The 25,208-nt window shown below is 42.4% G+C and overlaps 1 protein-coding gene across 1 annotated transcript in view; it reads right to left on the reverse strand.

Moving 5' to 3' along the window:
- Window positions 1–25,208, reverse strand: part of RCOR1 (REST corepressor 1) — a 130,733-nt gene that overhangs the window by 13,562 nt on the left and 91,963 nt on the right. The window contains exons 4-11 of the mRNA XM_026515261.4: window positions 18,991–19,043; window positions 17,405–17,566; window positions 16,564–16,682; window positions 14,122–14,200; window positions 10,833–11,027; window positions 4,922–4,999; window positions 4,627–4,684; window positions 3,900–4,129 (exon numbers count right to left, since the gene is read on the reverse strand). Of these exons, the coding sequence (XP_026371046.1) occupies window positions 3,900–4,129; window positions 4,627–4,684; window positions 4,922–4,999; window positions 10,833–11,027; window positions 14,122–14,200; window positions 16,564–16,682; window positions 17,405–17,566; window positions 18,991–19,043 (974 nt within the window). The remainder of the gene's footprint in view (window positions 1–3,899; window positions 4,130–4,626; window positions 4,685–4,921; window positions 5,000–10,832; window positions 11,028–14,121; window positions 14,201–16,563; window positions 16,683–17,404; window positions 17,567–18,990; window positions 19,044–25,208) is intronic.

The raw sequence follows: 25,208 nt of genomic DNA on the forward strand, positions 1-25,208 counted from the left end.
TGGCGAGACAGGGTGAGAGGGTGCGGGCCACCTGTCTATCCTGCACACAGGTGTGTTCCTAAGGGCAGGGCCTGGGCACGGCAAGCAGGGTAAGAAGGCGGCCTCCACAGCCAGATATCTCAGGCTCAGATCCTGGCTCTGTCACTTTCTAGATGTGGATCCTTGGATGAGTTATTTCTTTTCCAATGTCTGTTTCCTCATCTGCAGAACAGACACAATAGTGATGTCTACTCCACAGGATTAGATAAAATCCCTGGAAAGGGCATGTCAGCACAGCGCATGGCCAAAGGCAGCACTCCAGCATGTCAGCACTGGCTGGACAGAGGCCACGGCACCTACCCCACTCAGCCAACAGCCACTGGCCTGCGCTGGGACACAGGGACCCACAGGACAGCTAAGATCGCAGGTTCTTTAAAATCCATCCTTCCATCCTTCCTTCCTTCCTCCTTTCCCTTCCTTCCTTCCTCCTTTCCCTTCCTTCCTTCCTCCTTTCCCTTCCTTCCTTCCTTCCTCCTTTCCCTTCCCTTTCCCCTTCCCCCTTCTTTCTTTCTTTCTCTCTCTCTCTCTTTCTTTCGATTTTATTTATTTGACACAGAGAGAGAGAGAGCCAGTGAGAGAGGGAACACAAGCAGGGGGAGTGGGAGAGGAAGAAGCAGGCTCCCAGCGGAGAAGCCTGACGCGAGGCTCGATCCCAGAACGCCGGGATCACGCCCTGAGCTGAAGGCAGATGCTTAACGACTGAGCTACCCAGGCACTCCAGCCTCAAAGGCATTTCTTAACTAAAACAGACTCCCAGACCCAAACCAGAAGGTTACAAGGTGTCTTAGTGCTCACTGCTACCCTCCTGATGTCTCGCTTATTGCTAGGGAAACCACTGGGTTATGAACCCCAAATCTGAAAACAGCAGTTCCTTCGGATGACATCACAATTTATGAGAACAGTTGTTAGTCAGGTCAGGAGATTTCTCCTCACTAGTAACACATTCGGTCATTCTGTAACTTTAAGGGAGACTCTACCTCTGACCCAGTCCTGTCTAGCATCCCCTCACCCGTTCTGACACGTACCCACCCCTGCTCTGTACTACATCTTTGTCCACTTCAGAGAACTCGGAATCTCAAAAGCTCAAAACCCATGGGCTGCCTTCCCTTCTCAGCCTTGAAGGAAAAAAAGCCTACAGCTAACAGGCCATTACGTTACTGGAGCTTCAGGCAATTCTGATGTCCTCCTCCCTGTGCTACATTTAACACATAAAATCTGAGGGCAGAAGGGGTGTGCAAGACACTAGCAGACCTCTTTCTTAGCTGCTGGATTCCACAGATTACACAAGAATGAGAAATTACAAGGGCACCCAGTTCTGGGCACTGACTAGAAAGACAATTAACCAACATTCTAACAAGTTCCCTCAGGCCCCTCATGGACACAGAGAAGCGGCTGGTCCTTACAGACTGATTTCCTTTTGCAAACTGCCACACAGAGAAGAGAAAAGCACGGTGGTAGAGTGGGAAGGCTGGTACAACAAGGAGTATAAGAAGAAAGGGACCATGGCGCCTGGCTGACTCAGCCGGTGAAGCATCTGCCTTTGGCTCAGGTCGTGGTCCCGGGGTCCTGGGATCGAGTCCCGTGCATTGGGCACCCTGCTCCGTGGGTAGCCTGCTTCTCCTTCTGCCTCTCCTTCTGTGACCACTCTTGGTCTTGCTCTCTCTCAAATAAATAAAATCTTGGAAAGGAGGGAAGGAGGAAGGAAGGAAGAAACCAAGGAAAAGGGAATAAAGCGTGTGATGGGGGGGATTTAAATGACTACAGAGGTGAGAAGGTTTATAGATAACATAAAGATCACACATTAAAGAGAAGTCAGGTACTAGCAGTGGTTTTGAAGAGAAGGCTGGGCAAACAGACACATGGAAGATCAACCACCAGAGAGAAATGAAGACATGCTGCTTGGTAGGAAAGGCGGTCAAGGGTGAGCCAAAGCTCCCAGAGACTGAGAAGAGAATTATATGGGTATTTTGATGTGCAATCAACGTGGTGAGTGGACCATGAAGAATGGCCCTTCTGGACTATAAAGAAAGAAATGTAACTGTCAGTGAATGAACCGGGCTTAAGAAAAGGGAGAAAAGTATATGGGAAAGAATTCACATCCCACCCCATTGGTGATGGCCTTTGGTCCCAAATATACAACCACATTTTTTAGGCTAACCCTGCCAACACCCACTTTGATTAAATTTGAAGAAGAAGGAGAGCCAGAGTTTCCTATTATTTCTGCTTCCTGGGACTAAAGCTGGAAAACACACGTGAAAGCTGTCATTTTTACAAATTCTAATGTTCCTTCTCTGGTAATTCTCATCTCTCAATGCTTTTAAGTTGAGTTCAGGATGTGAGGGAAGTTAATTTGTTGCTAAAGTGGCAACTAGCACCAGGACAAGAATTACTGCTAAAAGCTGCAAACCCCTTCCCTCTGCTCACATGCTGCTAGGTTCCAGGGTCTCAGGCTGGGCCACGCATACGTGTGGCTCGGGAAACACAGTATTAGTAACACAAATTCTTTTTTATTTTTTTTTAAGATTTTATTTATTTATGTGACAGAAAGACAGCCAGCAAGAGAGGGAACACAAGCAGGGGGAGTGGGAGAGGAAGAAGCAGGCTCCCAGCGGAGGAGCCCGATGTGGGACTCGATCCCGGAACACCAGGATCACGCCCTGAACCAAAGGCAGACGCTTAACGACTGCGCTACCCAGGCGCCCCTAATAACACAAATTCTGTACACTTATTACAAAGATTTTCTGGCAGAACACTCTAAGGAGTCTAACAAAATGAGGTTGTTTTAACACCCTTCTGACGGATATAAGTGCCTTGTGGCCTTTCAAATTGGCGCAGAGGCACGGGGTGCCCCATCTACGGCATGCTGGGCAGGGGCTCTCCCTCATGAGGCACTCTGTGTGCTCAGGTCAGGAGAGGGGGGGCTCTGGACCGCTTTTATAACCAGCCTCTTAGAGTAAAGGGGGAGCACAGACAATACAAAATAGGTAATTTCAAATCATTCCTGTATGGTCTGGGAGAAGCTTTGATAAGAAAGTGACTTTTCCTGTAAAGCTCAATTAATCCTTGGAGTTTCGTGTCAGTGAACAAACTCAAATGTCAAATGATCGGCAATGAACCCCTGCCTAGCCCCATTCTCCTCGTCTGTGGGAGTGGGGGTAAATACATGTAGCAGGGCCAGTCAGACTAGCTGGGGAAATGGCCAGCAGCCCTGTCCCAGGAGGAAGCAGATGGGGACGTGCGGCCTCAGTAACCTGGTTGCCTAAGCTGTGCTGAGTCGGCTGACGGGATCGGGGCGGCTATCCTGGAGACAGCTAGAATGTCAGCCACCAGCCTGGAAGGTCCAGCCAACCACACAACCTGGAACTATCTCCATCAATATTTAAACCCATTATCCCCAAACTGCATCAAAGGCAGGACGATTTGGGACAGCAGAGACAGACCCAGGAGCTCCTGGATGGCTAGCTATGCCGATTCACCAGTTAAGTTCATTAACCTCCCACTGAGATGACAACCCATTTTACATGACTGAGCTTGACTGCCACTGCTCAAGGCACTTCCAACTTACTGTTTTATGGCTGAGTTCTTACTTGATCTAAGAAATGCTGGTAATGTGGAATATTTTGAGGCTGGAGGAAACCAGGATGAAACTAAGAATTTGTACAGGAATTAAAATATGAATAATATACCTAGTGACCAAAAACTAACTGGTATCAACACACATATTATGGTATTTATAGGTAAAAGTCAAGTCTCTAACAGAGCTGAGAGCTAAAAATATTTCTACAGCTGAGAAAGGCCATCAAAGAAGAAACCAAATATCAAGCATGAACCTGGCAGCGATCCTACTGTTTCAGATTTACCTCGTCTTCCTCTTCAGGCATCTTGATAGAATTATCCGGGGACTTGATAGGCTTCTGGCTACTGGGGCCATTGGTCTCTTCTTTACCATGTTCTGCCTCCCATTCTTGTAAAACTTCATCTATGTTGAAGCGGCGTCGATAATTTACAAAGAAGTTTTTCACTTGTACCACTGATTTGTTCCCAATCACATCGGAGATTGCCTGAAAATCTCGGCCATATTTCCTGATGGCTAAGGATGTAAGAGAGCATTGTTTTTCAATACAGGGGAAAAACGACTTTGAAAAACCCACACAACTGAGACTTACCCTTTCCTTATCTAGATAAGAAAACACGCGGGGGTTCTAACAGCAGGCACTATCTTAATGTATTACACCAGTGGGAAAAAACAGCAACGTAGATCGATTTCGTAGATGACTGATCCAAGAAGTCCAGTATGATCCAGTCATCTGGAAATCTGCACCATCTATCTATCACGTGTCCCAAGACACCTGAAGTCACCCAGCCAGCACCCTGTGGCTATGGACATTATGCATTCCTCTCTTCAGGATCCCCAGGACTAGAATACCTCCAACCGTAAAATTCTGGCAATCTGCTTTTGGGGTTTTGTACTTTCCGACCATTCAGAACCCAACACACTCCCACAAGTGGTGGGATGGGAGTGGGGTGAGGCATGTCTTTTCCTAAAGGCTGCCACAGCCTCAAGGCCACAAGAAGGACTGCCCATACCTTGTACCGCGAGAAGCTGTTCTTCTGTGGTCCAACGTGCATTACATTTCTGAATGACCTGCATATCCAAATGAGTCATATGAGCATAATACATTTACAGGTGTGTATGTCCTTATGGGAGTTAATGAATCTTATTTTTTCTCCTATCAGAATTTCAACATCAACTAGGTTTTCAAAATTGTGTCTATACCTTTCTTTTATGGGATGTATACTGGAGATATATTATATAGGCATTAAATTCTTAAGCACATAAAACTTGGCTAGGACTTCTAAGATGATGTCAACATAATCCTACCTCTGGAAGCCGGTATGGTTCTATTCCACCGTCAAGTTTTTCTTTGAGAGCACTGTTTGTCTGTTTAATATTCTGAATCTAAGAGAAAGAAGATATTTTAATTTTAAAAATGAAAAACTTTTATAAAGGTATGAAACGAAAACAGAACTAAAAAAAAGTCAAAAAAACCAAGAGCAAAGAAGTACCTGATCTGTATGGTAGCCAAGATTTGAGGTCCCTACAGTATCCCTTCAGAGCCTCTACCTAGATGCTTTGACTTGCTTAGAGCAGCAAACAAGGAACAAGGAGGAGGGCGTGGTGGTGAAAGGGCTCCTGTGTGCACAGTCCTAACTCATCATTTGGTAATAGTTCGTCCCCTGAGGAGCATATCTGCAGTCTGACATAAAAGACGGGCAATGCCTGGGCTTCCCGCCACACAAAGTTGAGCTCAAGCAGTAGAGCAGGCAGAGTCAAGGCCGAAGAGAAGAGGCATAGGCGCTAGAGCAGGACTGCAGGTGCAGCCTCCCAGAGCCCCAAGCACTGTCTGTCCAGGCACCACAGAGGGCAAAAGCCCACAGTGCAGCCTTCTTTAATGAGGAGAAAAAAGCAATAGGTCAGTTTCCCACAAGCCTAATTTTGATCAACTGTAATTCTTTCCTTTCTCACAAATTATCTTTTCCACATTATTGTTTGGATTCGATGCACTGAATCTTTCACTGCCCCTACCTAATCAAAAGAAAGACACAAACAATACCAAACAGTGAATCAATCCATGGCTCCTGCTGACTTCTGCATGGACTCCTGAATGAGCTGGGTCATGGGAATGGGCCCTTCCCGCTCAACCCTACGTGCAGAGGCATTTGCAGGCCAAGTACCAAGGGGACTCAGACCCTAGGGTTTTTCCTTTCTGAATAATCCCATGGGCAAAAAAAAGCAAGCAAGGGGAGAAAGATTCATTTTCCCAAATAAAACCTCAAAGACACTCATGAGCAGAAGGTGCCCTCAAAAGCAGCAACCTGATTAAGACAAATAAAGAAAAGCAGGGCTTTGAGAGGTAGGGGAGGGATGGGAGACTAGAAGAGACGGTGGTGAGGGACACGGTCTCATGGACACTTTAATAATTCTCTCCTCTACAAATCTTTTTATACTTAGGTGAAAATTTCATTCTCAAGTACTTATGTTTTATAGGATTCTAGTTTTGCATTTCCTTTCCTATGTTTTTTACTTCTTCTAAAAGGTTTAAAAGGGAGTGGAGATGTGCAGGGGACTGGTGGCCTAGTAAGACTAGCGCTGTCAGGGACCACGAAGTGAGCCTGTTTGCCACTCGTAAGGGCCTTAAAGCCTACCAGAAATACAGCCCATGCCAAATCTTTTTGTATTACTGTCAAGTCAGAACATAAAAACAACTGAAAAGAAAAATATAGGAAATGTGTACAAAATTTACTCTATAGTAAAACCAAAACCGAGGACCCTAATTTACTGAAATTTGCCTTAGTTTATCTTTGAAAAGGTACAAGTCAAATAAACTGGTACCAGAAACTGATTCACAGTGAGTTGCTGGGACAGTGACGCCAAGCTCTCAGAGCAGCATTGCCTCATAGAATGTTCTCTGATGCAGCAATATTCTGCAGCTGTGGCTACCTGACACGGGAGCCACCGGCCACATGTTACTACTAAGCACCTGAAATGTAGCTTATGCAACTAAGGAATCAGATTTTTCATGTCTTCTACTTTAATCCAAGCTTGAATTTAAATGACCACGTGTGTCTACTGGCTACCCGATCAAACAGCAGGGTCTTAAGACTCTTGCTCGGAGCTCTCGGGCACCAACCACCCATAAAATGTTGTAAGACATTCAAGATTATGTTCACTGAACTCTCCTTAGGCTAAAAACTAGGCCCAGAAACTTGTGACAGGGAATTAGCGAATTCTCAAAAGTCAGCAATCTAGAATACTCCATGCCTCCAATTAAAGATGTTATTCTATTTGTTCCAACTTGTTGTTCACATATGTATAAAACTGGGGATATATTGCACTGTGATTAAGTAACATATGTTTTCTAAGAAGACCAACCTATTTACCACATGCGTTTTCTCTTTAAAATCAATAAAGCAGCACAGAGATTACATACATGACTACACGGCAAAACATCCACAAATTCTGAACTAAAAGTTAGCTCTAAATTCTCCTTGACCTTCATCTCTCTTCCTAATGTATTTTCCTTGTCAGAAATACTCGGTATTTACTATCAGAATAAGAATAGGGTTTAGTTGCCAACATCACGCCAACTAGAAAGGAAGCCAGAGTGGGAACAAGCTGCATAAGAAACAGAATATGAAAGTAATCAGCATTGAAGGAAAAAAAAACAAAAAAAGCAGTCGACGTGGCCTGGTGCCTTACCTAGACATCCCCGCTGTGTATGCGACTCCTCTACTTTATTGTGTGGCTGTCTTACTCTCCACTCAGAAAGACCTAATGCAACAGGCACTGGCTGCTGGCTAATCTAACAGACGTTTGTTTCCCAGCCCCCTTCTCACAAGCACCTTCCATAGAGGCTGGTGGTCTTCCTCGGAGCTACGAGGAGCCGTCCCGCAAGGCTCTGGCATGCAGAAAGTATAGGACTTCCTGGAAAGGTTAAAGCTTTTCCTGCTAGAAGGACGGACGGGTTAGCTCCGCCTCCAACTCCTCCTCTTCTGCCCTGAACGCGGATGTGAAGGCTACAAAATGGCTTCTGAGGCTTCCAATGTGAGACAACAGCAAGGCAAAAAGCCAGGACACTAAGAATGGCAGAGGAGAAAATGTGGAAGAATCTGGGTCCTCGACAACACCACTGAACAGACGGGCTGATGCCAGTAACCACTGGCGCTGGGGTGTCTTGCTATTTGATAAAAATAAATTCTGAATTGTTTAAGCTGCTGTTAGTCAGGTTTTCTGCTATGTTCATGGCAAGCCCTTCCCTGAGACCCCACCACACACGGAGGCATCCAGAGAATAGGCCCAGTGTGTGGACCGGGGGCCACTGTGAATCGGCAAGTGCCAAGTGCGTTTGGCAGCAGCCCTGACAGGCTGTGGGGGGTAAACGACTCGTCTCCTCACTGGAGACGTAACCCTCTCTATTCAGTGTGAACTCGGAGTAGCTACCTTCCAATAAAAAATTCCTGCTCCTGACCCTGACTGTGAAACCAAAGACTGTTTTATCTATCTGACTGTAGCGTCAGTCACACCTCCATGGAAGAAGGTGTCTCATTTTCTTTCTTCCATGTATTAACGTTGAATGGCAAGCGTTAGGAACTCGCTCAGCGGAGGGGGAAACGAGTCCCCTTGAAAATGCATGTGGGAGCTCACAGCCCCAGTCAGAGAGCTCTTCCAGCACAAACAGAGCTCAAAATGCTCTCTTATGAAGCAGCCCTCAGATAGCCTGTAAGATCAGGCAGGGAAGGATTAATCTCCTCATTTGAAAAGAGGCCCAGAAAGATTAAGTGATTCTCCTAAGATTAGGGTGCAGCTGTGCCAGCAGCCAAGACTAGAAGCCAATCCTCTGATTGCACAGGGAACACTTGGTCCTGTTCTGTGCTGCCACCTGACACGAGAGGACAGACCCGGCCCGCAGCCCCCTCTTCTCATCTGTGAAATGATGGTTGGCCTCTTATTTAACCCTCCCTGGAGTCATCAAGATCAACAAGTCAAAAGCAGCAAAAACGAAAAGTAAACCATCAGTCCACCACAATTTGCCCTGAATTCCAGAGAAGGATGGGGGAGAGGCGGGGCACTAATGAAAGGACATTAGGCTACTCAGTTCAATCTGCAGTTTAAATGTACCGTGTAAAGTCAGGTTCAAATGATGAGCCGTTCCTCATACGAGACACAAATAATTAGAAAAGGATTAATTTTAAAAACAGTATTCTTTACAAGAGCATCATAACGTACCAAACATCTAGGGTAACTCTGACAAAGCCCTGGACACAGAAATGGCAAAATACCGAGGAATTACAGATCTGTGTCGGTGGGGGACAGAACACGTTTGTGAGTCCTGGGTTAGTTCTCCAGTTTAATGTTAATTCTCTATTTTAAGCTACACATTCAATACAATCCCAATAAAAATTCTGGAATTCTTCTTCTGGAAACTGAGAAAGTGAATCTAAATTTTATATGGAAACACAAAAGGCCAGAACAGACAATCTTGGAGAACTTAAAATCTAGACCAGATACCCAGATTTGTAAGGTACATATAATTAAGACAGGATATTATCGGTGAAGAATGGACACACAGACCAGAGTAACAACAGAAAACGCCAAAGCAGATCATGCATTACGGACACAGGATTTAAAACAAAGGTCCTAATACACTGAGGTGAGAAAAGGATAGTCTTCAATCAAGAGTACTGTTAACTCGCTATCCACATGAAAACACAAGTATCAACCCTACATGTAACAGCACACACAGAAAAACATTTCCAGACAGACTGAAGATCAAAATGTGAAGGGAAAACAACACTTTTAAGATAGCATGGGAGAACAGCTTCATAACCTGAGGAAAGGTTCTTAACAAAACTTAAGAGCACTAACCATAAAAGATAAGAATGAGAAACTGGACTACCTTAAAATTAAATATTTCATCAAAAGATGAACTATTAAGAGAGTGAAAAGGCAAGCAAGCCTCAGAATGGGAAGGAGGAAGTAATTCTGCCCCCACACCGAGGGGGGTATAATCAGGCAATGCCTGAGGACATTTCTGTTGGCACAATTGATGGGGGCAAGGTGCTACTGGCATCTACTGGGTAAAGCCAGAGATGCTGCTGAACACCCTACAATGCACAGGACAGCTCCTCATGACAAGTTATTATCCAGCCCCAAATGTCAATAGGGCTATAGTTAGTAAGCCCTAATGTAGTTTAACCCAACTCACATAAACTGACATGACCACCCTGGAAAACTGTTTGGCATTGTTTTTGAAAATGCCGGACAGGGGCACCTTGGTGGCTCAGTTGGTTAAGGATCCAACTATTGGTTTTGGCTCAGGTCATGATCTCAAGGGCTGTGAGATCAAGCCCCATATCAGCTCGAGATTCTCTTTCTCTCTTCCTCTGCACAACCCCCTCCCCTTGAAAGAAGAGAAGAGAAGAGAAAATGAAGTGAAGTGAAATAAAATAAAATAAAATAATATAAAATAAGATAAAATACTGGTCATATGCATGCTCTGTAACTCAGCAATTCTACTCTTAGGTATGTATCCAACAAAGATGCATACATAACACACCAAGAGTCATATAAAAACCATATCAGTATTATTTGTTAATGGCCTAAAATATCTGCTAGTAATACAATGGGTAGTCATAGGATATTTATACAATACCGAGAAAGAACAACATCTAAGGCTCTATACCACCTGGATGGATCTCATATGTTGAATGAATGCTGGGCATAAAAGAAACCACAACGTATGATTTTGTTTATATAAAATTCAAAAAATGGATAAAAATAATGTGTGGTTTAAAAAGTCAGATGAGTGGTCAGCTACTCAAAGAAGGTGGGTAATGAGTGAGAGGGGCATTAGAGAGGGGCATTAGTGAGGTGCTGGAGGCAACGCTCAGTCCCCGAAGGGCAGGGACTACAAGGGGAAATGAACAGGGCTCCAGAGGCAGCATTTCTTTTCTTGATCAAGAGGGTGGCTGTGTGGTGGGTGTGCTCACACTGTGAAAATCACTGACACACACACACTCTCACCATTACTATATATGCATGCATATATATATATCTCCAATTTCAAAGTTAATTTAAGAAACATCAACGGATCAGTACCTAAGATCTTCTGTCCAATTCCTTAGAAACAAAATGCCCTTTAGAGATCTCTGAAGAGCACAGCTAGGTGTGAAACATGCAAAGGCCTCTGGAGCACCGTTAGCCCTTGCACCCAGGACTGGACCCGCGGTACCTGCCGCTTGATGGAGACCAACTCCATGTCTAGCTGCCTGAGCACCGTTGTGGCGGCCGTGGCGTTGGCAGAAACAGCCTCCACGTCTTCTTGAGACAGAAACATTCCTTTGGGAGGTTTCCTTTTTGCTCTATTTTTAGCTTGTGTACTATGTTTTTCTTTTTTGATCTGAGGAACTGTCTCCGTAGGGGGCACCTGCATGATATACATATTTGATAAATGAGACTCTAAAACATTGAAATGCCAAAGGAACAGTAATAAGCGTATTTTCTTTACATGGCTCTAAACATCAAAGACAACTACTATGCCATATCATAATTACCATCTACAAACTCTACAGGCAGTTAACAAAAACATTGGCTATTGAATTCTGGCTAAACACATCAAAGTAGATCCACTGCCCTCCTGTATAAACACAACCTTCTATCACTCTAAGCCTCTGGCAATAAGCATTCTCAGTTCCCTGTAGTAATACAGGAAGAAAAAAGATCTGTATTCTTGTCTGGTGTGCTTTGTATATATGAATGGGGAGCTATTTTATTCTAACAGTTCTTAGCAAAATAGATGCATTTGGGACCACAGAAAGAGAAAAAAACGATTTAGCACATATATAAAAATCCATTTAAATTCTCTGAATCTACATAGAAGTTTATTAAAATATAACCTCCCATATGGAACCATTACTTTTTTATATACCCTTTTTTGGAGGACACTTAACTTTTAGGGAAACTGCGTAATGTGCCTCAAAAATATACGCTATCATTTTATAATGCAAGATTGCTGGTAATTTTTTAAGTGCTTTCTCTAAAACCAAAACCTTTGGAAATTAAATATAATAATAATTCCTTGGCAAGGAAAGGATACTGTCTTCCTGATGACAATTTTAAGAAGAAGTTTTTGTAATTGTTCATAATCTCATCTTGTTAGCATATTAACATTTGCTGATTAAGCTGAGAATACATTGAGGTTTTTTGCTTCATATTTTAAAAAACTGAGATAAGCAGACTCTGTAATTACAATGGGGCCAATGAGGTCTTGAACCAGTGGTCACAAACAATACATAAAAATATTAGTAGGCAAGAACCTATGTCTGTAACAGCACTATACTGGTTAGTAAAGATCACTGATTGACCATGTGTCTGTTTTGACAACATTTTAGTTCATAAAGAAGATGTAAATTATTTTTCTCTTTTAATCAGAAACTGTGCTATATAAATAAGAATTATAGAAAGTAATGTAAAATCAAGACTTTCCTCTTTCATTTAAAATGTCCCACTGAAGAGCCTAATTCAGAATCAGAACAATGCATCAAAACAAAGCTTCCTAAAAACTGCAGGTACGATTTGATTTCCCAAACAATCTAATTTATCTAACCGTTAAAATGGTCTTGTTATTTGGGCATTTATATAAATCATTGGCTAGAGTGCCGTCCAGAAAGAATTACCAGTTTTCAGTTGGGTGGTATGTAGCAGCGTACCAAAAGAAGCCTTAAAAATGTAACTAGGAGACACGGACCCAACAATTCAACCACCAGAAATTTGTTCCAATGGAAAAAATTCAGTGTACTAATATTTAGTCACGAGATCAGCACTTCAGCATTGTTTATAGTAGCAAAAAGCAGGGGGGAGACTGATAAAAACCCTTAAGATTACTTGATTGAATTATGTGATATGTGTATGGTAAACTAACAGCTATGTATACAAATATATTTGACATAAAAACACGTTCAAGAAAGAGTAAACTTAGGGGGGGCGCCTGGGTGGCACAGCGGTTAAGCGTCTGCCTTCGGCTCAGGGCGTGATCCTGGCGTTATGGGATCGAGCCCCACATCAGGCTCCTCCGCTATGAGCCTGCTTCTTCCTCTCCCACTCCCCCTGCTTGTGTTCCCTCTCTCGCTGGCTGTCTCTATCTCTGTCGAATAAATAAATTAAAAAAAAAAAAAAAAGAAAGAGTAAACTTAAAACATTATAAAAAATCATATACTAGGATCCCATTTTATGTTTTTTAAAAAGTGACTGCAGATTCAGAATTATGTAAATAGGCATATTCGTTTCACAGGAAGTCATCTGGAAGAAGTCACCCAAATGTTAACGGCGATTAAGGGTGATAATCATTAAGGGTGTGAATCATCTTCACTCTCCCTTTTCTGTTTAGTTGGATCACCTACTTTGCCTAGAAAAAGCATGTATTACTGGTGTGATTTTTAAGTTTAGGTATGTCCAGACACTTTTGTTTTTCCCAGAACAGTCTAAAACAGCTGTTCTCATACTTTAGAACCTTCTGAGATAGAGAACTCTTTGAGGTTTTACTGAAACTATAGATATAGATTCTGTCTTCAGAAAAACACTTGTATGAACATATAAAAGTCATATCCCACACTGGGATGCAACACTCCAGCCTGAACCAACGGGCTGATGGGCACCAATGGACAAAGAAGTCCTTTCCTCCAGGGACTGTATCACTAGCCGACCAGGGGCCTGCCGCAGATAATGCTGTGTTCTGCGGGGTTTCCAATCTGTGCCAAGGGGCCTTGGGTTTCCTTGGAGGGCCCTCAGGGATCCCACTTAGGCTTTACTCAATTGTAATGAATGGGCAAAATAACCTTACACTACAACCCATTTCAAAAAGTTACAAAGATCATCTAGACACTCCATCGTTCTCAGTGGACAGTTTACAATAAAGAAATGTTATAAATATACAAAAGTCATATACAATTGTAGGAATTCATGGGTCTCTTGAATCCTCTGCCATAATGATTTTTAAGATGTGAAAGATTAAAAATTCATCATGTGTGACGCTCATCGCCATATGACCTACGCTGTTGGTTCTGAATAACGGGAAAACTTGCACTGAGTCCCTGCCAGCCCCCTGCAATCCCCTTGAGAACCGTTATGCAGGTCCCTGGGGCTGGCCATCAGGAGGAAGGAGACCCCGAGGGCAGAGAGGAGGAACCAAACCCTCACCTGCTCCTCACCAACACCAACCCACCACTCGCTGACCTAGCGAAAAAGGCAGTGAGTACGGCTGCCCAGTGGAGACAAAATCCTTACTCGGTAATGCTATCACTTCCTTTAGGGCTTCCTTTATTCCTGCTTCTTGGCAAACAAAATTCTAAGGTCTATAAATATAAAGCAAAGTTAGTATGTTTAAGAAGTCTTATCATGATGCCTTGCACATAGCCCTTAATATATTAAATAGAGTAAGAGTAATGTTTTACTTATGGAACTAGTAATAAAATTTATTTGCCTAAACAATACCAGGGAAAAAAAATACCAGGGAAAAAAAATACCTCCTTTTTGCTTTCCTTGTTTTGATCAATCTCAATGTCAATGGGGTTATTTCCATTTGTTTCTTCCAGTTCATCCTCACTGGAAGACAAGAACAAGTTACTGAAAGATTATTTGGTACTAATTCTATTTAATATAAAAATAGAAGCAATAAATTGATTTAATGACAGATCTAATATAAAATTAGTAAGTGTCCAGACTGCCGAGATAAAAAACATTTTTAAAATTCAAATAAAATAATACAAGCTCCATAGTTCTCTTGGTCTAAATGATTAAAAAAAAAAAAAACCCTATTAAAATAGGTCTCTATCTTCCGAATCAGGTCTAGAACACCATTGCTTTATCTCTGTAAAAGGCTTTTTTCTCAACTCTCCACTGAAATATCAAATTTAAGACGTTTATGTAATTGCCCCATAATTAGCTTGTGGTGGTCTAGGACATGATCATGAGACATAACTGGGAGATTACTCAAGAATTAAGTCCTACTGCATTGGGAACAAACTCCCCAACAAGTAGAACTCCTTTCAAGTCCCATGAGTAGACGCTCATAACTCAACACAAGTGTGAGAATGGGAAAGCCTTCTTGCTGGCCTGCAGAGACTGTCATCTCAAATTAGGTTAATTTAAAAAAAGAACATTCATGTTGACATGGTACTTCAAATGCTTTTGTTTATAGCCTTCCATGTACTATTATTATTAATTTTTTAAAAGAGCTTTGTAGTAGTTAGGACCTTTATTTTAAAAAACAAGAAAACAAGGCTGACACAAGTGAAGTAGCTGGCTCAGTTTGCTCCCCATTTCGACCAGCTCAACAGTGGTGGCAGGAGAGCAGTCAGATGTTCAAATGTCAATGTCCCCACTGTCTCAGGAATCCATCCCGGGTGGCTATGCTACCCTTCTCCCCACCCACCCTGGCTGAGGAGAGAGTGTCCGAAAGGAGAGCGAGCCTGGGGCTGACCCTGCCATTACGCCAACAATCTCTCCAGTGCGACCGCCATGTGGTGTGCCCTCGTTGGTCTGCATCCTGACAGCAGGAAAGGTGCTCACAGGAGGTGGGAGCACAGCCGTTCTCCCTACTCTTGGTGCTGATGCAAAGCACCAGGGAAGGGAGTATGCAGGCGTCAGCCGATGCTCTCACCACGTCACACAAGGACAACAAATCCCACCTACTTCTTAATTTAACTCTGATTTCAGCTTAGTAGAGTATACCCTGTCTGTACTAATAGAGTCAATTTATAAAAAGTAAATGAGACCAAACATATAATGGATATAGAAACTTTTAATCGAAAGTTAAGGGAACACTAAAAACAAATTCAGTAGTGTTTGCCACTTCTGATTACTAGGAGTAATGATCCAAAACAGACCCACTATATATATGCGGCAGACCACACAACATGCAGGTGCATCAAGGTCAACACCTTTACAGACTGTTACAGCTGGAGAGAGCCTTGCAGATGTTCCCACCACTGCCCCAATGTTTCAGCTGGTCCCACGGATCTGAATTCTCCAAAAGTCATACTCCCAGTTTGTTCCTACGTTATTCTGTTTAAAATCATAAAACACTCTCCTGAAATGGGGCCATGGAGATCATATAGTCTCTCTTTCTTCACTTTATTTGTACTGTTAATTTTTAAAAATAACATTACAGAAAGTGTGGGAAACAATCTTAAAAAGCCACCCATAGTCTCACCAACCTAACACAAAAACCAGTATGTGTATGTGCTGCCTTCTGGACTTTCAGCTCCTTCATTTTAGAGTCGAGGAAGTGAGGCTTGGGGCAGAAGCGTGTGGAGCGGACTCACCTGTGAGCACACAATTACAGCCTCTGGAGTTCACACTCAAACCTGCTTCTGTGTGTGAGCACAGGGCTATTCCCACTACTCTGCCATTTATAAGACCGAGGAAGTTTTGGCTAAGATGTAGCCTACTCACCAAGCTATCCTTAAAACTAGATTCTTATTAGGAAGAAATCATAAAATCTTTCTCTCTCTCTCTCTTTACACACAAAACAGATGGTCAAAAAAGGGATGAAGGAAATCTAAACTGTACAGTTATCTTTTAACATATCAGACATTAAAACATGTCAAACAAACCTTGTATATCAAAAAATAAATTCAACCAAGGAAATAATGGATTCCTTCTTATTAAAAGGAGACACCTTCAGGGGCAGGAAAGAACATGTGGGAAAGTTTGCTCTTTCAGAATGGCAGCTTACTGAATGCAGAAAGAGAGCGGTAAGAAAAAACACCTGCAGAACAGAACTCGCATTAACACAACTCATGAGCATCAGAGGAAGAGTATCTGTGTACATCTGGCTCCAGCTGGAAAGCACTGGAGGAAACCCATCACTCGACCTTTCCTTTGTGCGTCTACCAGCTCTTAGAAATTCTGCTGACCCAAGAGATCCCTAGGTGGGGAGACACCACCTCCAGGCAAGTACTGACCTCTCTTCCCGCTCCCGCTTCTGTTTCCGAGCATGGCGGTCCATCACACTGGTTTTAGTCCTTGTCTTCTTCCAAGAGTAGTAAAATTTCACCAGACTTGCTATAGATTTATCAGGAAGCTAAACATAAAAACTGAGTTGGTTTCGATTTACAGCTAATCTTCCCAAATCAAGTGTGCTTATTATGTATAGTTAATAAGGGTTGTCTTATACACCCAGAAACGTCCTAAGTCACGGCCCTTTTCTCTGAGAAGGAGATTCAAAGAAAACTCTTATCAAGTCATTCCAAACTACTACGGTGTGACTAGAAGTGACACTGAGCCCAGGAAAGATTGCTAAGGCAGTCAGAGATGAATTCAAGCATTCACCTAAAGTTTCTAGCCTAACTCTTAGGTTATTTATTTAAAAATTCATTTTAGCACTCATGTAACCACCAATAAGCTTTCCTGGGAGGAGTCCACCCAACAGCCTTCTAGAATATAAGAGATAAGCAAACCTTCTCCAGGCAGACAGGGTTCCATGATGCCCCACCTCATTAAACAACCATCAAAGGTGCTTTCTATCGGACTAATCTGGTGAATCCCAACAAGAGAGATGGGGATGGGGGTGGTGGAGGGCTTCTGTTACAGCTGCTATCAAGCTGGGAAGTACTAGGAAATGCTTCACTCTTGTAATGTAAAGCCTCTTATTCACCCCACAACAAGTATAAACTATTCTATCTAAAGGGAGCTTTATTAAAAATTAGAATATTCATGCTTGTGGATGACATTCCTACCCTTCAGGTACGCTGCGGTGGAGAGAGGCTGGGGAAAAAAGAAAATACAGTGGTCTCATTTACTTACCATTTGTTGGATTCTATGAAAGGTTTTCCCATGAAAACTAAAGGCTTGTTCAAACAAGACTTTATCTTCCACAGTCCACTCATCTGGGAAGGGGGTAAAGTTGGGCAAATCAGCCAATGACTTTTCAATATTATGCTTATGCCAAAAGAGCATCCCAAGAGCCTAGAAAAATAGTATCAGTGAAATTTTAGACCAAAGACAGGATTAAAACATTAAAATGGAAATAAATGAGATTAGCAAAAGAAGAGCCTGCGCTCTTCTGCAACCAGACAATACTGCTGTGTGACTGACGTGGGTCCACGCCTGCCTAGACGCCGACTCCTGTGAGACAAGTTCCATCACGCTCACTTCTCAGAACAGAATACAGTGGCCTGAGAAATGAAGTCCTTGCCAACGGTCCAGTGCGGTAGGTGGCAGAGGCCGTGTGGCCCCAGAATCTGGGCTCCTTTAGAGCCGCACTTGAATGGCTCCATATACAACAAGACAAAGTAACTCATTAAAGCACGTAGTTGGCAGCACCTGGGTGCTGCAGCTGGTTAAGCTCCGATCCTCAGTTTCAGCTCAGATTGCAGTCTCAAAGCCATGAATTCAGCCTCGTGTCAGGCTTCATGCTCAGCATGGAGTCTGCTTAAGACTCTCCCTCTGCCCATCCACCTTGCTCTCCCATGTCTTGCTCTCCCATGCCTTTTTGACTGAGCCAGCCAGATGTCCCTATCGCCCAGTACTTTTTACACTTTCTAAACAGAATTAAAAATTGGCGATGTTTGTGGCGCCTGGCTGGCTCAGTCAGTGGAGCGTGCGACTCTTGATCTCAGTGTTGTGAGTTCGAGTCCCACACTGGGTGTAGAGATTACATAAAAATGAAATCTTAAAAAAAATTGGTGATCTTCTGAGCAACTTCATTAAGTTCATGAGTAGGGTTTGGAAAAAGAGAAAGCATACATCTCTTGCTTTGAAAGATTCTGGAACTATCTCATAAGGATAAATGCTAGTAACTTACAGGCTGTAATATCTAGATCAATGCCAAAGCACTAATCCAACTTAATATACTTATTTTTAAAATAGTAATTAGAAATAAGGCTGGAATAAGATTATAATCACACTTTTAGAGCAAAATTAATTTCATATATCTCTCATTAATAGGTTCCAAAAAATTTTTAAAAGAAAACCATGAAAACCTGAAAGTGATTCAAAACAATTATATGAAAACACTGTGGGTCTGAGTGGGTCTGAGTGTGACAACACAGAGTCAGGAAAAAACCATCACACAAACACACGAATGACAAACCGCATATTCAAATAGGGACGCATTATGCTAAAGTATCTGGCACCTTAGAGCTACCTTGGAGTGCCATATATAATACTACAAACCTGCAGAAATACACAGATGTCTTTCAAATCAAAGGGTCCTCTAATACTCCTCTCAAGCAGAAAAAGGGGACTGGAGCATCAATTTGCTAGTGACCACCAAAAATTTGCACTGCTACCCAACACACAGAACACAAACAATTTAACAGGTTAGCTACAACTCCCCCCTTTTAAAATAAAAACCCATCTTTAACAACAAAAGAAAACCACATCATTACCTGTTCCATGTTGTACCCATGCTTCTCTTTAGCAATGGCAATGTATTCATCTACTGAAAAACAAGACAAGAGACCAGTGAACAAATGGAGGGGCAGGAAACAACAGTCCATGAGCACTAGAACTGTATCTATGTTTCAGGCCTGCGATGCACAAGAATAAAAACACAGACAGTAACAAAACAGAATCATGTATGATTCCATTATGGATCTTACATGTATAAAATCCCACAGAGGAATGGCTCAAGATATACTCAAGTATTAATAGTACTTGGCTCTGGATGGGAAGACTGTGATTCTTTTTTTAAAACTTGGTTCTACTTAAATTTCCTATGGTAAATATTGTATTGGCACTTTGAAAGAGAATTAAAAGAAATAAAAAGAAGTATTAAATTGGGGGTTTGTTTTTAGTCTCAGCCAAAGCTGAAAAACAAGCCACTTCTCTTTATATTAAAAAAATCTAAGAGCTGAATTACATGAACCAATGCCTGGTATTTGCTTTCAAACTCCAAACAAGGTGACAAGTGCCGATTTTCAAGCACTAAGGGTAATGCCAAGCAAAACTGACTGACTCAATCTCCAGGAGAAGTTAATACACCCCCTGAAGTTACTTCCTCTCTACATTTTCTAGTCTTTCTTCCAGGAATAAAAGAGACTATCAATCAGTAACACTTCATTATATGCCTGTATAGCTTTTTTTTTGGGGGGGGGGATAAATTACAAAAATAACACAAGCTCAAAAAAACCAAACCAAAACACAACACCGAAAACAAGAAACAAAAAAAACCCAAATAGCATAGAATTGTCTGCAACAAACAGTTGAGTTTTCCACTGGCCTGTCCCTCTCCAGAGACCCTCAGCCTTCTCCAGGGGCAATGACCAAGTTCGACACTTGCAACAACAGGCTCGACTACCGGCTCAGAGAGGACCGTGCACCTGCCGCGCTTCCACAGGCAGCCGACAGAGGCCGCCTAATCCAAGTTGAAGCTCCTCAGCCCCAGTGTGCTGTGCGAGTACAGCACGACCATCTTACCCGACTGCGGCACAACTGACAACGAATTTAGAAATGAGATACCAATTTTGAAAAAGAATTCAAATTCTTTTATTAACAGGCATTCTAATCCTAGGGGGAAAACTTTTCCACTGACCAAAAGAAAGAAAAAGTCAATTTAATTCAAAAAGTAACTACGTATATTACAACCCAATATTAGCTTCAATACTAAGGCACCAGTTTTCTATTTCCTTTTCTTTCCCATATTTAAAGTACTTACAAACTGATAGTTACTTCACTCAGAATATGTACAGATGCCCTTGGAACAAGACAGGTTTGTGAGTCCACTTTTCCAGTCAGGTGCAGTGAATGTATTTTCTCTTCCTTAAGACTTCCTCAATAACACTGCCTTTTCTCTAGTTTCCTTTATTGTGAGAACACAGTATGTACCACATACAACATACAAATGTGTGTTAATTGACTATGTCTTCAGCAAGGCTTCTGGCCAACAGCAGGTTATTGCTAGTAAGTTTTTGGGGGAGTCAAAAGGTGTATATAAATTTTTTAATTCACAGGGTATTGGTTCCCCACGTTGTTCAAGGGTCAACTGTAGTAAAATTCCAATTTACCTGAGAGTCAGTGAATGACAAACTAAATGACACAAAAGCCAAAACTGGTGATTTTAAAAACGGGGTAGAGGGGCACCTGGGTGGCTCAGTTGGTTAAGCACCTGCCTTTGGCTGAGGTCCTGATCCTGGGGTCCTGGGATCAAGCCCTGCGTCAGGCTCCCTGATCAGTGGGGAGCCTGCTTCTCCCTCTTCCTCTGCCTCTCCCCATGCTCCTGCTAGCTCTCTCTCTCAAATAAATAAGTCTTTTTTAAAAAATTAAGAACATTTTTTAAAAATGGGGTAGGAAATATTCCAAAGTGTGTCCCTTGCTTATTACTTCACAATAGGGTGGATTATGCCAAATAAGAGAAAAATGCTCTGAGAGTCTAAAAAACAATGCTAATGTCCAGTGCAGCTGCCCGAACAGGTGGCTGTGCACACCTGGCCAGGATGCTGCTAAGACGTGTGGCAGACGTGGAGGTTCACACTGGAGGAGACCGAGATGCACATGGCAACACACCCAGACCCTGAGGGGTGGATGCAGGTCCGATGATAAAAACTAAGTAATGAGATGTGTTCAAGCCAAGGCTATGTCAGGGGAAAAGAGAAAAACAATCTGCAGTGAATCAAGGGTCAATCCCAGAGAGGATCTGCTGTAAGGGTTGTTTCTTTAAATGCATATTTGGTAAATGAACCTCAAACTTCTGCTGTACAAGCTCAACTCTGCAAGCATACACGCTTCCAGACACTATCATTTCCCTTAGCTGAGGGAGGAATGTGTGACGTGTGCACAGCCCCCACTCAGTCATGTGATCCTCAAGCAGCTACCTGCAGAGGCTGTCGGAGCGGGGCAGGTGCTATCTGCTCTAGAGTCCTTTCCGCTCCATCAGTAGCGGGGCCAGTAAGCCTGTCCCCATGGTCTCCAACCAGATTTAGCTTAAAAATTACATGGAAAACAAAAGCATTCTTTGGATGCTACTCTATTTTCATCTGCTTCTTTGCTTTCTAACATAAAAATTAGCTGGTGGTAGGAACAGTAAAATGGGCTAAACAGTGGATTCCGAGTGTTGCAGCTAAGTTTTGACAGAACATTTTCCACGTTGTAAACAGCAAGGCATTCTTACTGGGTAATCTTCAGAAAGCACACCTCTTTTAGATTTTCTTAGAGACTAGCCTGATCAATCAAATCCAAAGCAAAGGAAGAAAGAATTCCATCAGAACCACCTACGGGAAGTCACTTGATCACTTGGTGCCCTGAAGGTGTGACCCCAGTAAGTTCATACATGGGGAGGCTTGCAACTTGCCAAAGAATTACCATCTGATACCCATTGGCAAAAATACAATTTTTCATTCTTTTCATTGTCCCCAATGTCCAACAGAGATTGAAATAATTTGCTAAATGAATGCTGGGGGTGCTGTGATGTGTACAAGATCACAGAAAAGAAAGGCTCTTTTCTAGCAAGGTAAAGGGCAGTACAGGTTAGGTATGTGGTTACGAAAGGTGGAAGTCCAATCTTGACTCTGTCTCTAGACGAAATTAGTTCACAGGCAGTGGGGCCTGGTGTATAGTAAGCACTACAGTTTAGACTGTGTTACCTTTAGCAACTCTCCTCATCTTCCCAGGAAGCAGCTCTCCCCAGTAAAGCTGCGTTATCACCTACCTGAAAATTACAGCACAGGAGAAGTCCTCCCACAATGTTTCCGACTGGAGTTAATTCAGAAACCGAGCCATGTGCTCGCACAAAAGATGCTGCTGACAGCCTGGTCTCTGCCTGCCTCCCTATGGTATATAGATAGTCCTCAGCTCTTGTTCCCTCTCACTATCAGGGGGACAGGGCTACCCAACACAGTTTCTAGACCCCTGTCTTCTCTATAGCTACTCTGTTCCTTTACAGAGCGCATGCCAGTAGCTGCTAGTAGGGCATGATGAAAACAGAACGTGTGCATTTTCAAAACCTCCCACATGCTTTCCCTAAGCAAAAATAAGCTTTCAACCTAAGACAATAAAATCCACTCCCACATGCCTTCATAAAAACAAAGGATGACCAGATACTTCAGGCGGTGGATGAAAGATGAAACAGGAAGGGAAGCAAGAGAACTACAAGCTATTTGAGACCAACAACTCTAAAACAAAGAACACAGGGTTCCTTGGGGATTTTTCCAGTACTTTCTCATCTCTGGCAACAGGGATCTTGATTTCACCTCTAAGAAATTAAAGGTTAACCAGAGTCAGTCCCAATCTGGGGGTGAGGAGCCATTGCATGCAGAGTCATTAAGTAAGCTGTGATTAGGACAATGCACAAAGTCCACGTGGCTTAAGGAAATGCCAGGACATTTCCACTGGCCCAGTCATTCACATCCGCCAGCCTTCCCCAAATTGGGCCCAGGGGACAGAACCAGGCAGTCATCTGGATGCAAGCAGAAGCTGAGCTGACATTCTCATCTGTCGGTCAGAAGCAGAAAGATCAGTCACTAAGTATACTCTCCTTTAAGAACAATTTCAGGGGCACCTGGGTGGCCCAGTCAGTTAAGTGTCCAACTCTTGATTTTGGCTCAGGTCATGATTTCAGGGTCCTAAGATTGAGCCCTGCATGGGGCTCTATGCTCAGTGGAGAGTCTGCTTAAGATTCTGTCACTTCCTCTCCCTCTGCCCCTTCCCCATTCACATGCTCTTTAATATGTTTAAAAAAAATTTTTTTTAATTCCATCATTGTATAATGCAATATTTTTAAAAACGTGAATACCTCAACCAAGGAGAACTGTCTGATCTTGAATTACGATGGATAAAGTCATGTATCACTCCAATTCTTTAGAAGTACACAGACTACACAAACCACTGGTTTTTTGACAAGAACTTAGTATTACGGAAAGCACAGGTAAATGAGTTATGTTTTGGGGTAACATCACTTAAAGGTAGATTGTGTGTGAGGTTCATCAAGAAAATTTGCAAAATTCCTAAAAAGAAAAAGAGAGAGAGAAAGGAAATTTACAAAATTCCTAAAGCCTAATCAAACATTTGTTGAACTAGCCTTACTATGTGCAAAACACTGTACTAAACAGCAGGCCAAAATACAGAAGAAAAACTAATTTCTGTAAGTAACAGACAACAGAAATACATAAAATAACAGTATAGATGTAGACTAGCGCAGAAATCCAAAATAATCAGTAAATAATGATGGTAATGATGTTAAATCAAGATAAGCTTCCTAAAGATTCAACAGCTATATTAAGTAATAACAATAGCTAATATTTGAGAATTTACTATGTGCCAGCCACTGTTCTCAGCTCTTTACAAGGATTATCTTTTTAATCCTCTCCAATAATTCTATTATCACTCCCATTCATAAATAAAGAAACTGAGGCTCAGAGAAGTTAAGTAATTTGGCCAAGTGACACAGCTGGTAAACAGCAGAAATAGGACTTATATACACACGCAGAGTGTCTGAGCACAGGACCCATGATATTAAACCACTACACGCTATCCTATCTCTTGAGTAAAGGACACAGAGGGAGAAGGGCACTCAGATAAGAACAGTCTCCATGGCACAGAGAACTGAGCAAGGCTTAACCAATGTCGTCTATGTTGCTTGAATAGAGTTAAGAAAACAAAACTGAGGTTGATGAAGGAAGTGATGGAAAGCAAGGGTAACAGGCGAATTGGCTGCCTTGCAGTGGGCATCATTTGCTTCTATATTCTTGTTCCCATCCGATGAACTAAATGTCCTCAGTACCATTAGTGAGAGTCTCAAACACAACTGCAAAAAAAGGAAAAATGCAGATGAAAGTTGCCACGGTAACCTGAGCTCACCACTCCTCCCTCCTCTAGACACTGCAGACACTCAGGACACCTTGTGATCTTGCATATTCTATTCAGAGCAAGAGGCTGACACCATAAGGTGGGCTGAGGACAAAGCTATAACCTCAATACAGTTTAAAAACAAAATATATTATCCTAACACTTGCAGTAGCATTAGTACTACAAAGGAAACGTGGCACCAATTTCTCTCTCATAACTCAAACTGAGCATACCAAAATTTTTTTATGAATATGATAAATATCGTGGCATCTCCTTCTATTATTAAAATAAGAAATGAGTTATCACTGTAACTGAGACTCGAAATGAGCTTAATTTAAGTAAAGCAATTATGCCACCTGGTGGGCACAGATATTACTACAGTTAAATTTCAATGATCCCTCTGAATATCTTGGGGGGGGGGGGTGGGCACAAGAAACAAGATAAGCCAGAGACTCTACGAGAATACAACATAATGAACCAGTCCTTCCTAGTCAGTAATAAAATGCACTTAATGAAAATTCTGTTTCTTAATGTGGTTTTGTTAAAATCCTGCTTTATAGAAAAAGCACCCCTGCAGGCACTCCAGTAAATACAACAAAATCCAACCCAGTCTCATTTACAATCTGATCAGGTGGAAATAAGAAGTACGAACACCCTCCCAAACCACACGTATTTAAATTCAGCTTCTGGCATCTATTCCTACCTAATCAGCAATTCTGTATTCCTCCTCCTATCCAGTATCCACTGGTAAGGACTCTGGCTAAGCTCTACCCCACCTGTCTGTTCCTCCTTTCCTCATCAGCAGAAGAGTGGATTGACTATCATG

The sequence above is a fragment of the Ursus arctos genome, unplaced genomic scaffold (genome assembly GCF_023065955.2).
Source record: "Ursus arctos isolate Adak ecotype North America unplaced genomic scaffold, UrsArc2.0 scaffold_25, whole genome shotgun sequence".
Classification (NCBI taxonomy): Eukaryota; Metazoa; Chordata; class Mammalia; order Carnivora; family Ursidae; genus Ursus; species Ursus arctos.